General features: G+C 52.8%; 5 protein-coding genes across 5 annotated transcripts; 2 read left to right on the forward strand and 3 right to left on the reverse strand.

Annotated features, from left to right (window-relative positions):
* Positions 1-1,077: 1,077 nt before the first annotated feature.
* Positions 1,078-1,347, reverse strand: M406DRAFT_19852 (uncharacterized protein; the record flags this gene model as incomplete). The annotated part of the gene is made up of 1 exon (XM_040915447.1): positions 1,078-1,347. A coding segment is annotated over one exon (270 nt), but the record flags the coding sequence as incomplete, so codon positions are not given.
* A 6-nt stretch (positions 1,348-1,353) lies between these two features.
* Positions 1,354-2,511, reverse strand: M406DRAFT_326918 (Pkinase-domain-containing protein; the record flags this gene model as incomplete). The annotated part of the gene is made up of 5 exons (XM_040920148.1): positions 1,354-1,485; positions 1,537-1,807; positions 1,902-1,949; positions 2,090-2,130; positions 2,476-2,511. The coding sequence occupies 5 exons, from the start codon at positions 2,509-2,511 to the stop codon at positions 1,354-1,356; spliced, it is 528 nt and encodes a 175-aa protein (XP_040779431.1).
* A 1,748-nt stretch (positions 2,512-4,259) lies between these two features.
* Positions 4,260-7,941, forward strand: M406DRAFT_286405 (uncharacterized protein). Its single transcript, XM_040918676.1, has 5 exons — positions 4,260-4,427; positions 4,544-4,854; positions 4,939-6,253; positions 6,322-7,140; positions 7,207-7,941. The coding sequence occupies exons 1-5, from the start codon at positions 4,352-4,354 to the stop codon at positions 7,437-7,439; spliced, it is 2,754 nt and encodes a 917-aa protein (XP_040779432.1). The 5' UTR covers positions 4,260-4,351; the 3' UTR covers positions 7,440-7,941.
* Positions 7,942-8,844: 903 nt separating this feature from the next.
* Positions 8,845-10,196, reverse strand: M406DRAFT_44423 (uncharacterized protein; the record flags this gene model as incomplete). Its single annotated transcript, XM_040924246.1, has 2 exons — positions 8,845-9,934; positions 10,006-10,196. The coding sequence occupies 2 exons, from the start codon at positions 10,194-10,196 to the stop codon at positions 8,845-8,847; spliced, it is 1,281 nt and encodes a 426-aa protein (XP_040779433.1).
* Positions 10,197-10,787: 591 nt separating this feature from the next.
* Positions 10,788-11,489, forward strand: M406DRAFT_71477 (uncharacterized protein; the record flags this gene model as incomplete). Its single annotated transcript, XM_040925459.1, has 3 exons — positions 10,788-10,807; positions 10,862-11,026; positions 11,141-11,489. 3 exons carry the CDS (start codon positions 10,788-10,790, stop codon positions 11,487-11,489), a joined length of 534 nt encoding a protein of 177 aa, XP_040779434.1.
* Positions 11,490-13,682: the final 2,193 nt, after the last annotated feature.

Below are 13,682 nucleotides of genomic sequence, written 5' to 3' on the forward strand. Positions count from 1 at the left end.
CACTCTTTATTCTCAGAGTGAGCTTGCACATATTTTGGGTCGCACAGATGCTAGCACCTTGAGACAGAATGCCTTGAAGATCTACAAGACAACAGGTCGACAGTTCTACTATGTTGCCCATGGGACTGTTTGGTTTCAGATTTTGGAACATCTTGCGACAAGTTGTAGCCGAGCTGGAATACTTGTCTGAAGATTGAATCGTTTGGAGATAGTCTTAACTGAATGGCTTGCTACCCTACAAATACTTTTCCTCCTCTTGATTTCACCTGCTTTGCTAGCTGGACTACCAAGTCTGTTGTAATGCCCAAGAAAGCTATGATTCTGGAAGCATCAGCAAAAGTTACGTAGCCTCCCTGAACACCTTTGCCACGCACAATTGTTCGGTCTATCTTCCCAAGACTCTTGTCAATATCTCTCCAGGGAAGAGTTCGCTTGCATGTACAAAGTTGATAGATTTGGGTTACATTGACCTGCCCTGTCTGTGCTAAGTACAGTACAGTCTTGGTGTTAGACCTTAGGATCCAATAGGTCATGGTTGCTGCTGGCTGCTCATTGGCATTCTGTGATTGTGCAGCAAAAAGCTGAGCTGGCGGGCTATCAGGGGGCTCAGTAGGGACCAGGCTGTTGGAGATCTGGGTCGGGGGGCCTGTATGCTCAGACAGCTCAGCATGATCTCTACGAGAAGCAAAGATCTGAGTCGGCAGGCTGGTATGCTCAGGGAGCTCAGTGGGGACCAGCCTGTAAAAAGATTTGAGTCAGCAAGCCAGCATGCTTGGATCACAAATGGGAAGTCAGAGTCGCAACATACCAATCTAGAGGGCTTGGAGCATTTTGAGATCGATGCTGCTCAGGTGTTGGGGGATATTCGGTAGGGGTTTGCTCCATGGAAGTATGTGAATAGTTCAGGAAGGAGTCTTCAAGAAGAATCTGATCAGCAGGAGGGCGATCATCCGGTGTGATTCGAAGCAGAGACTTGACGAAGTTGCAATAAGCTATATCTATAGCACGGTCAAGTCTCTGTATAAGCTGTTCAGTCCAGCATGGGTAGTTCGCATCTTTCCTCGGGTAGTCCGGCAGCCCAAGAACAAGCTCTAAAGCAATCACTCCGAGAAACCACAAATCGACCTTGTTGGTGTAGTAGGCCTGGGAGGAAACCTCAGGAGCTAGGTAGAGAGCTGTGCCACAATTTGTCTCGAGTTGTTGAGACCGTGCAACTGCCAGACCAAAATCGGTTTTTTTGATATGCATCGGATTGCATCTTGGTACTAGGATGTTGGCTGGTTTGAGGTCACGATGCGTGACATGCCTGGAGTGAAGATAATCCAGGCCGGAGAGCAATTCAGTTGCGAGCTCTCAGGTGTCATCTAGTGTGAATGGCGATTGTTGATGAGATATCTCTAGGTTGGGGCCGTGAACGAGTTCCATCACTATCATAGTATTATCGTGACCCATCGAGATGAACTCGATAAACTTGACAATGTTGCGCTTTATAAAATATTAGTATGGGTAACAAGCAATATTAGTACAGGAACATACATGAGAGAGGCTTTGCAGAATTGCTGGTTCTTGCAAGCTCCGTTCGTTCAGCTTGTGGATCTCCTTGACCGCAACATAAGCTCCGGTGTAGGAATGAACTGCTCGATAGACCGTTCCGTAGGCGCCGTTACCGATCTTGGCTTGAGGCACATAAGGCTGCCGAGCTCCCCGGGCTGCAGTCGCCAATGTGGACGATGGCGGGATAGATGCTAGATCCAGATGACCGAGACTCGGGGGGGCTCGACCGAGGCGTGAATAGAACTGCTCAAAGCTGCAAGGGATCGTTGCTGTGATCAGCAAGCTCAAGGATAATGACGTTTCCAGGGAGGAAGATTGTTGTTAAATCATTTGGTACCAGAGCTCACTGAGTTTTGATCTTGATTTTGCTGTATAGCATGGAGCTGATATTGATACTATAGGTTGAAAGGTTCTTTATTACAATACTCTTGAGATCAGGATTGATATACACATTACAGGTTGCTGCGTCACAACCAAAGACAAAGCCAAGCCGTTCGTCTTTCATGCTGTGATCAACAGTGAAGCGTAAAGATACTTTATCGAGTTCCTCCGGAGCAGGTGTACTCCCATGTGTAGCTGTTTCCTGACCAGCGAAATCATCAGAGAGAAACGTTGGCTCTCCCGACACACGAAAGCGTTTGTTGTGGGAATGATGCATGAAGTTGCCAGTGGAAGTCACGGTGAAGAGAATTATAGCTTCCTCGTCCATGCTGGAATCTTGCGGCAGGAGAAAGAGAAGTTGGAGTGGAATGGCTTGTCTTTGTACGGATGATTACAATGAAGCAATGCAGTCTTATACGTTCCAGAATTGATGCAGAGCTGGGTTTCGAGGAGAAGGATAGGGGGACTGTGTGCTACCATACAGGCTGCTTTTCACCGCCACTGTGATATGAACGCTGGTTGCAAGTACTCCGGACTTACCCTGTTCAGAGTACAGACTACTATCACTTGATGCATTGCTAAATGACAGGGTAGTCATCTTAAGCGCCGGGTAATCCATCGCGTCTTGGCACTGTTAAGATCACTTGGTTACATTGTTGCCACGGGGCCCAGCAGCAAAGTTATATAGTACGGATCGTACACAGTAGAGCTAGAGGGACAACTTTGAGCCAGTACCCCTGGCGTGCCCGCCACGCTTACGTCATGTTACTTAAGTAGCAGGCCCCCCACGCGGCAGGCAATACGGATCATTTTGAGGGTAACTATGCATGCACCCATCCACATTTCACATCTCCACACTGGTCAACCTTGCACATTTCGGAGAGAGCAGCATCTCAGCAGGATCAAGCTATCTATCCTTGTACACAGTCATTTCATACCGATCATCTCCCTATACAGCGTCGCATCCGAACAACCAAATTCCTCGTCAAGTACTTGATGCAACAGCTCAAGCGTTTTAAGCCTGAAGGACTACAGCTGATATCGCGCGACGAATTACAACTCCATCATGGACATGTTTGCCTAAAGGTAGATTGTACTGCACGAGCAGATGATCTCTCCTATTGGCAATGCAGGAAATCCTTCTTCGAGATAGAGCTGCGCCGAATGCGACAGGAGAAATTTGGCTTGCCACGACAGCCTCCCGACCCAACCTCTCTACAGAACGATATTGAGTGCAGCAATGCACAGCAGAAATTTGCTGCTCGCTGGCCAATCACCAAAGCATATATAGAGCAGTGGCTTTGTACTTCACGAGGTATATTATTTTTAAGTCATATTATTCCAAATTTCATAAACTAATATGTTTTCAGAGACTAGGCCTAGGCGTAGGAGTCGACAGCTGGGAGGTTTGCCGCCAGAAGAGGTTCAGCCATTACCTCCCCAACGACGTATACACGCCAGAAGACATATAAGGTGATATCTTGAGAGTCAAAACCGAGGGAAGCTGAGAGAGAGATGGCAGTGTCGGCTCCAGGGCCTAGGCACTGCAATGGATAAGATAGCAGTAGCCCTGCGCCATTGATGCCGGCAGATGTGGCCGAGGTGGTTGCTGCGGCGGCGGTAGAGGTGGTCGTGGTGAAGCTGCCGCCGATAGCGTAGCCCGTGGACTCATCCACAGTTGCGTTTGCAATCTCTTTCTATTTCCATGGTTACAGGCAGGGCTTGACGAATAAGCTCTGGCACTGAACCAGAGCCGCTCCCGCGACAGGATATTCTGGCTCCAGCACATCGACAGCCCATAATAACAACACGGCTCGGATAAACAATTCGGCGGACGTACTTCATCGCGCTGTATCAGCTGCGCTCCTTCGGGCTTAAATCGATTGAGTTGTTGTATCGAATGCTTGATGAGGAGCTTGGTTGTCTGGATGCGACGCTGTGTTGAGAGGTGATCGGTACGGAACGACCGTGTATGAGAGAGGTAGCTCGATCCTGCTGAGCCAGGCAGATCGCCATTGCTGAGATGTGCAAGATTGGTTCTCGTTAAAGGTAGAGGCGAACTTGTTCGAGTGATAAAGGCGTTCATAGCGAAAGATTTATGGGTGACTGGACTGGAGGAGAGAAAGCATTGTAAGCATTGGAGTGAGGTTGTGTACAACAACAGACCCTAACCCTCTTTACTTGCTTAGAGTGCTGAGCATTGAGAGCCAGCCAATGACGTGTGCATGAGTGGGTCCCGATCAGAAAGGTGGCCTGTGCTGCCGGAGCTTGACAACTGGCCAGCGTTGTGCCTTCTCTCTCCGTGGCCCCCCAGGCAATTGGAACGTCTTATGAAGTACATGCTGCGACACCACGACCACCGTCAAAGCGCTCCATTTTCACCTTTCCCGCCGTAACCTGTTGTCAATTGCCCAACATGAACTACGGCAAAAAGGATGAAGATGCCGACACCGGCTTGATCAGGGTTGACAGGACCCAGGTCTTCCAGGAAGGTCAGTTGTGTTCTCTTGTCTGCGATCCAGCTGCGCCCGCGCCCATCCCCTTCTGCTTCTTCCCCTGGCAGAGCCAGCCCACGATGCTGATGATGCTGATACCGGATCAACTGCAGCGCGTCTGTTCAACAGCTCGCCCATACAGGCCAGAAAATGTCGAATTCTCCTGACCAAGATCGCTCTCCTCCTCTACACTGGCGAGAAGTTCCCCTCCAACGAAGCCACCACCCTCTTCTTCGGTATCTCGAAACTCTTCCAGAACAAAGATGCCAGCTTGCGACAGATGGTCCACCTCGTCATCAAGGAGCTGGCACACTCCGCTGAGGATATCATCATGGTCACTAGCACAATTATGAAAGATACTGGCGGCAGCACCGATGTCATCTATAGACCCAACGCTATTCGGGCCCTGTGCCGTATTATCGATGTATGTATAGACCAACGCTGTGTGCAACGTCCTCTTTGACTTTTCCTCGCTGACGTATCCTCTCTTGTTTTCCCTCTCCTCTAGGCGACCACTGTCCAGTCTATCGAGCGTGTCATGAAGACTGCCATTGTCGATAAGAACCCTTCCGTGTCCTCGGCCGCCCTCGTTTCCTCCTATCACCTCCTTCCCATCGCGAAAGATGTCGTCCGGCGGTGGCAGAGCGAGACACAAGAAGCTGCGGGCAGTGCCAAATCCTCGGGCGGGTTCTCTCTAGGCTTCACGTCTTCCTCTAGCCAGCTGCCCGTCAACAACTCGACCATGACACAGTACCACGCCATCGGACTCCTGTACCAGATACGCTCCCACGACAGGATGGCCCTAGTCAAGATGGTACAGCAGTTCGGGGCTGCTGGGGCCGTCAAGAGCCCGGCTGCCATTATAATGCTTGTGCGCCTTGCAGCGCAGCTGGCTGAGGACGACCCTGGCCTGAGGAAGCCCATGATGCAGCTGCTGGACGGATGGTTGAGGCACAAGAGCGAGATGGTCAACTTCGAGGCGGCCAAGGCCATCTGCGATATGCGGGACGTGACCGATGCTGAAGTCTCTCAGGCCGTTCACGTCCTTCAGTTGTTCCTGACATCCCCTCGTGCCGTCACCAAGTTCGCCGCGCTCCGCATCCTCCACAACTTCGCTTCCTTCAAGCCGCAAGCCGTCAACGTCTGCAACCCTGACATTGAGCTTCTGATTTCCAACAGCAACCGCTCTATCGCAACATTTGCCATCACGACTCTCCTGAAGACCGGTAACGAAGCTAGCGTCGACCGGCTGATGAAACAGATTTCGGGCTTCATGTCGGAGATCACGGACGAGTTCAAGATCACCATCGTCGAAGCTATCCGGACACTGTGCCTCAAGTTCCCCAGCAAGCAAGCCGGCATGTTACAGTTCCTCAGCGGTATCCTCCGTGACGAGGGTGGCTACGATTTCAAGCGCGCTGTTGTCGAGAGCATGTTCGACCTGATCAAGTTCGTTCCCGATTCCAAGGAGGAAGCTCTTGCACACCTGTGCGAGTTCATCGAGGATTGCGAGTTCACAAAGCTGGCAGTTCGTATATTGAACTTGCTGGGTCTGGAGGGGCCAAAGACATCACAGCCGACAAAGTACATCCGCTACATATACAACCGCGTTGTGCTGGAGAACGCCATCGTCCGTGCGGCTGCAGTGACATCTCTGGCAAAGTTCGGTGTAGGCCAAAAGGACCCCGAGGTCAAGAGGAGCGTGCAGGTCCTGCTCACCCGCTGTCTCGATGATGTCGATGATGAGGTCAGAGATCGCGCTGCTCTAAACCTCAGGCTGATGAGTGAGGAGGACGAGATGGCCGAGAAATTCGTCAAGAATGGTGCGTCTTGCAAACCCCCCCTCCCCACCCTCCCTCCAACTTCTTGTTGACGCTAACAATCAATGCAGACAGCATGTTCTCTCTTCCGTACTTCGAGCACCAACTTGTCATGTACGTCACATCAGATGACAAGTCAACGTTCGAGTCAGCCTTCGATATCTCCAAGATACCTGTTGTCACCAGGGAACAGGCAGACGCCGAAGACAGGACCAAGAAGCTCACAGCGTCAACGCCATCGCTCAAGCCGCCAAAGGTCGCGCCGACAAAGGCCGCACCGAGTGGAGCAGAAGCTGCGGCATCTGCTACTGCGGCGGCCCAGCAGTACGCTCAAGAGCTAATGGCCATCCCCGAGATGAAGGAGTTCGGCAACCTGCTCAAGTCGTCGGCTGTTGTTGAGCTGACAGAGGCTGAGACCGAATATGTCGTCAAGGTGGTCAAGCACATATTCAAGGAGCACATTGTTCTACAATACGACATTACAAACACCCTGGACTCCGTACTGCTGGAGAACGTGTCAGTTCTTGCATCACCGGCCGAGGATGAAGAGCTCGAAGAGGTTTTCATCATTGAGGCGGAAAAGCTCAACCAGAATGAACCCGGCAAGGTCTATGTGGCGTTCAAGAAAACCGCTGGCGAGGGTGCACTTCCCGTCACTTCCTTCTCCAACACACTCAAGTTCACTAGCAAAGAGATCGACCCCACGACGAATGAGCCAGAAGATACCGGCTACGATGACGAGTACGAGGTGGCCGAATTTGACCTGGTCGGTAGCGACTATGTGATCCCAACCTACGCCAGCAACTTCGCGCACCTGTGGGAGCAGGTCGGCGCCTCAGGCGAAGAGGCAGAAGAAACGCTCCAGCTCGGCAGCATGAAGAGCATAGCAGGTAAGGTCTTCCGGGCCCACCCTACCCCGGGAAACCCACTACAGAAGCTGACAAGTTCCCCCACAGAGGCCACCGAGCAGCTCACCAAGGTCCTTTCCCTGCAGCCCCTGGAGGGCACCGACGTGCCCGTCAACCAGACGACACATACGCTCAAATTGCTCGGCAAATCCGTCAGCGGCGGCAAGGTTGTGGCCAATGTTCGCATGGCTTTCTCGACCAAGTCGGGCGTCACCACAAAGATCACCGTGCGCGCCGAAGAAGAAGGCGTTGCGGCCCTTGTGGTGGCTTCTGTTGCCTAAATAGCATGACGCTGGTAGGAGTTGGGAAGGAGAATGAGCTTTGCTTCGGGCTTTGTCGGTGGATTGCGGAGAGGGAGAGAGAACCTTGGCGAGGAGAGAAGGTAGATGACTCCTTCTCTCTACCGTGCGTGTCTTAGGTCCGGCGTGGCATCCCCGTGGCGCAAGGTTCCTTGACGGGGGAGGGGGGCGTCTCTTGACTTGCTTGCTTGGTTGTAGACTGCAGGAAGCCAGGTAGGGCCCGAATCTTTAAAAGAACCCTGATCCTATTTTTGTTTGTTGTGTTTTTTGGTCTTATATACATATAAGAGGAATTGATTGGTAGGATGAGGAATGGATGGGGTCTAGCATGCAATGATGGACGAGCCAAAATTGAGTGTTTTTTGCCCACTTGGAATGAATGGACCAGCTTTCTCAACCCGACTATTTGGTGCAGCAGGTCGATTTTGCCTGGCAAGAGTAGCAGACTCTCATGCTGATATCAGAATCACGAAAAAGCATCACTAGTGGAACGAAAACTCTGGGAGCAAAGATGATGGATGGATGCCTGCCTCTCACAAAAAGATATCTCGCTCTCATTTTCTTCATTCAGTCTCTGTACAGGAATAAATCCCCAATGACAACGACAACAGCCCAGTCTACTTGGCCAGCAGCAGCTCCGAAGGGTAGGCATCAAGCAAAAAGACATATCTTCTCCATCCATCCGTCTCATCGCCTTCACTCTCCGTCCTCCGCCACACGTACACCATGACATACAACATTTATGATGCTGCCTCACCGATCTGAGGGAAAAGAAGAAGAAAAGTCCAGGGGAATCTAGAAGAAGATAGAGGGTACACAGTTTCCGACAAAAAGAAAAAATTGCTAAGGGGGTTTTGAGAATCGAAAGGTCGATGAATAAAGGTGAACACACGCCTGACGCTCGCAACTGATAATGAAAAGGCGCTCACCGAGCATCGAAGCCAAACATTAGATCCCCGCCTCTTTTGAAAAGAAATCTCAAGCAATGAGAAGAGGACAGGTTTACTGGAGAAGGGGTTTGTGACATAAGGAAATTCGTAATCCGCCTCGAAAGGCTGCTGCCGTGATGGTGGTCTTGAAAAGTACTGCCTTTGTGTGATCTGCCGCCGCGGCTGGAATGGGCAATAGAAGCCTGCTGCCCAAAAGGGTTATCACGTCCTTTGTGGACGGGATACATGACGGATTGAACAAAAGACGGATGCCCACGACGTGGGGGTCAAGGCGTGAGATTAACATATGGTGGTGTATCGCGCTCCAATTCGGTCAGGGATTGCAGCCACTGCTCAAGCAAGGGAGGCGGAGGCGGTAGCGGCCGGTCGTAGAGAGCGCTGTTGGGGACAGAGACCGCCGCCACGCTAGCATTACGTACGGGTCCGAACCTCTTCTCCTATCGTCGTCGGACTGGGCCATCGCGCTGCTTAAGACGGCTCGTTCGCCAGCCCTCGTACCATTGGTCCCTGCTGGCCTCGCGCAGCTCTGCGCGCCAGTCGCTGAACACCGCCTCCTTCAGCCGCAGGAAGTCGCAGTGTTCCTCGTTGTTGGGATCCGCGAAGCCCCAAGGGAACTTTCGACCAATCACCTCAGGCTCGTAAATATCAGGGCTAATGATGGACAGTGGGATGTAGGGGATCTCCTCTTGCTGGCCCTCATCGCCTCTGTTACGCCGGGCCGAGGCGATGGACTGTCGCTTCGAGCTCTTGGACTGAGGGGACGCCTCGCCGGCCTGGATGGGTAGCTCGTCATCATTTCCTCCCTCTTCGCCACTGGCATAGTCGGAATCCTGTGCCTCTGGTTCTTCTGCAATTTGGGTAGACGATGGCCGTGACTCCTCGTCCTCGCCGTCCTCGAGGCCTAGGACCTCCAGCGGGTCCATGTTTGCCTGCTTCAGGCTATCCCAGACCGATTTCTTGAGGACGTTCATGTGCTTGGAGGTGATGGTGTCTGCCTTGGCAACGACAGGGATGACTGTGGTCTTGCCCTGGAGCGTGCGGAAAACCTGCAGGTCGAGGTCGTCGTCCAGGCTGCCGACGATGCGGCTATGGGCGTGGTATTTGGCATTCCCATTGGTCGCCAGAGCCCTCGCAGAGGAGATGTTCTTGTCTAGCCTAGCCGGGTCCAGAAGTATAAAGGCACAGTGAATGTGAGTATCCTGAACGCCGGGTGACCGTATGACCTTCATCTCCTCTGCAAAAGTCTCCTCAAACTTGCTTTCGACGAATGTTGACATCTCTCGAAGCTGCAGGTCCACGACATTCTTCTCCAATCCCTCTGAGTCCCACAGCGTCAGTCCGACGCGCTCGCCGTCAATCTCGCTCTCGAGGTAATGAGGAATGAAGTTGCCAGACGGCGTGGCTCGGACGCGTTCATCCTCGGGATCCATGCGAGTGCCTCGCTTATGAGGGGGAAGAGCCAACGCAGTCTTGAGGAATTCGAGAAAAGAGGTCTTGCCAGAGCCCCGCGTGCCGATGATCAAGACGCTACAATCAGTTGAGTCGGTCAGCCCAGGTCGTCATCTCTCGGAAGGCGGGTTATTTGGTGGAGGACTTACTTGAATGGAGTCGGGTCCTTTCTACGGCGGACTCGTCGAGGGTTGTTGACGGTGGAGATTGCAGAGCTTGCGTAGCTGTACCGTCCCCGATTCGTCATCGACTCGGTCCGCGCGTACGGATCAACCCAGTGCCCCGTGGGGATAGGGGGCACGGGGATGTCGGTGGATATGGCACGAGGCTGCTGGTCCATTGACGAGCGAGGCATGCTGCGAGGTTGTGACTCTGGGCGGTCGGAGCCAAAGATAGCAACCGAGTCTCGGGTTTCGAAGATGGGCTCCCGGAGTCCATTATAGAGCTGGGGAAGCTTGGGAGGTGGACGAGCGCGGGCTGCCAGGGTCGCCTGCCGTTGCAGTTCCGCCTCGCGGGCCTGCTGAGCCTTCTTTCCTTTCATATCGCCTGACTTTCGTCGCAACAGCATTCCGAAGGAAGAGCGATGCGGACTGCTCATTCTATGGCGAGACCAAATTCGTCAAGGAAGGCTGCTGGGGCGGGGAGGCCACTAGGACGCACCAGCACCAGCAAGAGAAGGCAAGTACGGTCGACGAGTGTCCCTGTCGGCCAAGACAGGTAGGTTGAGTTTTGGGGAACGTCTTTAAAGGCGCAGTCGTCTGGTAGACGGGGTCGGTAAGGTGCACTGGGGTTGGAGTAAGGGAAGGTTGTGTTCGCAGTTGGGCACAAGAACACGACCTCACCAGAGAGCTGGAAGGCTGGCGAAGCTGTTGGCGCTAATTTCTTCCGTGGTTGTGTGTGTGTAACCGGCGCACGGGATGGTGAGACCACTATGACCAGGAAGCATTGTCAGTATGTTGGCGTCACGGAGCAATTGAAACGATGTTATAATCTGACGCGTTGCAGATCAAATATGTATGCTCGGCCAGCAGTAATGACGAGGGAGAGCGTGCAAACGAAGTCTCTGCACCGGCAATATAGCCTGTGTGTGCGCGGATCGAGAAGGCTGCAAGATGTGTGCGCTGTTGCGCCACCTTTCAAAACCAGTGTGGTGGAGGACTCAGAAGATGGGTGGGTGGGTGGTGTGGTGGAAGTGGGGACAGCGTCCAATTGCCACAAGGCTCTATCCGTATAGAGACAAGGCGCTTGAGGATGCTCGGAGATGTAATCTACCTCTTGCACCAGAGTTGCCGGCAGAGCCATCCCACAAGCCACCGAACAGGCCTCACGAGACACGGTTACAACATCCAAGATGCGAGCGAGGAAAAAAGAACGGCGACGTACATCTTCGCGCAGAGGAATCTGCTTGGTCACGGAAAGAGGACTCGACTTGGACTCGAACCTGGACTCGAACCTGGACTCGGTTTGGACTCGAGGTGGACTCGAGCTGGACTCGAACCTGGACTCGAACCTGGACTCGAACCTGGACTCGAAGCTGGACTCGAAGCTGGACTCGAAGCTGGACTCGGTTTGGACTCGAGGTGGACTCGAAGCTGGACTCAAACCCTCGGCTGGGACTCGACTCTGGACTTGACTTGGACTCGAATCTGGACTCGACAATTATTGTCGATATCGCGCCAATGATGACGGGGCCGTGGATAAATTATATGCAGTGTGGACTAGTCCAATCGGGCTTAGTCAGGGGTATTGTCGAAGGCCTGTATGGGAACCCAATGATGGTGAAGTGCTGGCTATGTCGTACAGCGGCGTGTCGTTGTGCAGTGGTGATGAGCGTGGAAGGGGGAGATTTTATCAAGAGAAATGAAAATGGCAGGTAAACGAAGGTAGAGAGTGTCGAAAACGACGAGATTCGATTGGTGTGTCAACGGGACCGCAAAAAGGTGTCGTCACGCAGCAGGATCAGCGCCTCTGCTTCTGTGGGTGGTGGACGGTATGTGAGGTGACGTTGGTGTTATCCCACCCCAGAAGGTGACGTTGGAAAATGAGCGCGGCTCTGTGTTCAGGTTTCCCAGACCGTGAACTTTGGTTTGTCGAGGGCTTGTTCTTCTGTCAATTCGACGACAATCGACGAGGAGGGGAGGAAATGAGGGAGGAAAGGAAAGGAGATAGAGGGGAAAAGAAGGCTCAACGTCGAAGATCAGAGTCCTGTGGACACAACGCAAGAAAAGACAAGAGATGCTCCAAGCTTGGGGAAATTGCCTGGAGGAGACTGAGGGGGACTGAGGATGGACTCCGGAGGCCCTGAAATCATGAGAGCGAAATGCAGGCCATCTGGGGTGTGGCCAGGGGTCCAGGCCTAAGCGGACCCAGGCACTGCAGGTACCGCGGCGACTTTTGTCTTCAGGGGCTCTGTCTGCACTTCAATCTGGGCGCTAAAGCCAAGCAAGGGCTCCCCACTAGCCATGCTACTGTAGCCTAATCATAGGTACTCATGGCATTATGTACTTAGCATACTATGTACTGTAGTGCATTCGAATCCCAGCTGTGGGGGACCTAAATTGGCCCGAGCTCCTGCTTTCTTGCAGGCAACCCAATGACCCTCTAATACACCGTAATTAGCTGCTGCTACAGTATGCCCTAGCTGCTGCAGTTCCAACCCCACCCACCCACCGCGGTAGATACCGGCAGCACTATGGCCAGCTTCTCCACCAAGCTGTCTTGGAACTTGGCTTCAGCAACCACCGACACACTCCGCAGCGCCTTTCCCAACGTCCAAATTCCCGCACGCTCATGCCACCAGCGCTGCTAGTATGTAATTACCCTGTATTGAGTGAGGATGCTAGTCCTTACTATGTTCCTCAGATTGGATGGTCGAGGTTTGTCTCCCTCATCTCCGCGCCGTTGTTATTTATACTGCAAGCACAGTGTTATTATTGGTGGCAGCAGAGTTTCGATTAGAGAGCTAGATTCTCGAAACGAAAAGAAAAGGGGGGGGGGGGGGGCTTGTCACCACCAGCATGAGAGAGACGTTGTGTCCAGAGCCGTGCAACAGCAGCCCTCCCGGCATTGCAATCTCGAGGTGTGTCCCCCTTTTAAAATTACAGGCGCCCAAGTCTTCCCCTGCCGCCACAGCACAACCGCACAATGCCGATCCCATCTCCATCCTCTACGCCCGCGGTGGATCTCCTTTTTCTTTTCTGAACATTCTTTGCTCTCCCGGATCCTAGAACCCTGTTCCTGTCAACTGTTCTTGCCCAGTGCATTTCCTTGTTCCTCCCCTCCTCGTAACTACTGTACTGACCGCCGCCACACTGCAAGTCCTCAGCCAGTGCAAGTCTGCAGCCAGCCATGAAGCCTTGTTTCTTGCGGCACGCCTGTGCCACATGGGACGACGGGTGCACACACACACTCTCACACACACACGAGTGGTCTCAGACCAAGGGCTAGGCGGCTAATAAATCATATACAGTACGGCGATGTCTGCTGGGGTAAGCACAATCACCCCCAGAACTGCGAGCTGCAATGAAGATCTGTTGTCTCCCTTGTCCTTCGCTTCCTGTTTCTTTTACCTTACAAAATCCGCAGACGAGTAGCCGAGGAGTAGGTCCGTACTCATTTCCCCAACCCCCCCCCCCCCCCCAAAAGAAAAGGATAAGCCAGAAGTTGTTATGAAAAAGAAGGGGAGGGAAAAAAAAATTCACACCCGCCCATTCGGAGAAATAAAATGATCCATCGAAGACCACATCTGCATTTGTTTCAGCTTCAGCCCTAAGAATGGAATGGGCCCACCCTTCTCTTCACCATCTTAGCACAACTCCATCCTCTT

This window comes from Cryphonectria parasitica (genome assembly GCF_011745365.1).
Source record: "Cryphonectria parasitica EP155 unplaced genomic scaffold M406scaffold_2, whole genome shotgun sequence".
Lineage (NCBI taxonomy): Eukaryota > Fungi > Ascomycota > Sordariomycetes > Diaporthales > Cryphonectriaceae > Cryphonectria > Cryphonectria parasitica.

Bases quoted from the DNA above. Each gene is read 5' to 3' on its own strand.
- M406DRAFT_286405 (XM_040918676.1), top strand. From the start codon at position 4,352: ATGAACTACGGCAAAAAGGATGAAGATGCCGACACCGGCTTGATCAGG. The intron at 4,855-4,938 runs GTATGTATAGAC...CCTCTCCTCTAG, and splicing joins CCCTGTGCCGTATTATCGAT to GCGACCACTGTCCAGTCTAT. The intron at 7,141-7,206 runs GTAAGGTCTTCC...GTTCCCCCACAG, and splicing joins CAGCATGAAGAGCATAGCAG to AGGCCACCGAGCAGCTCACC.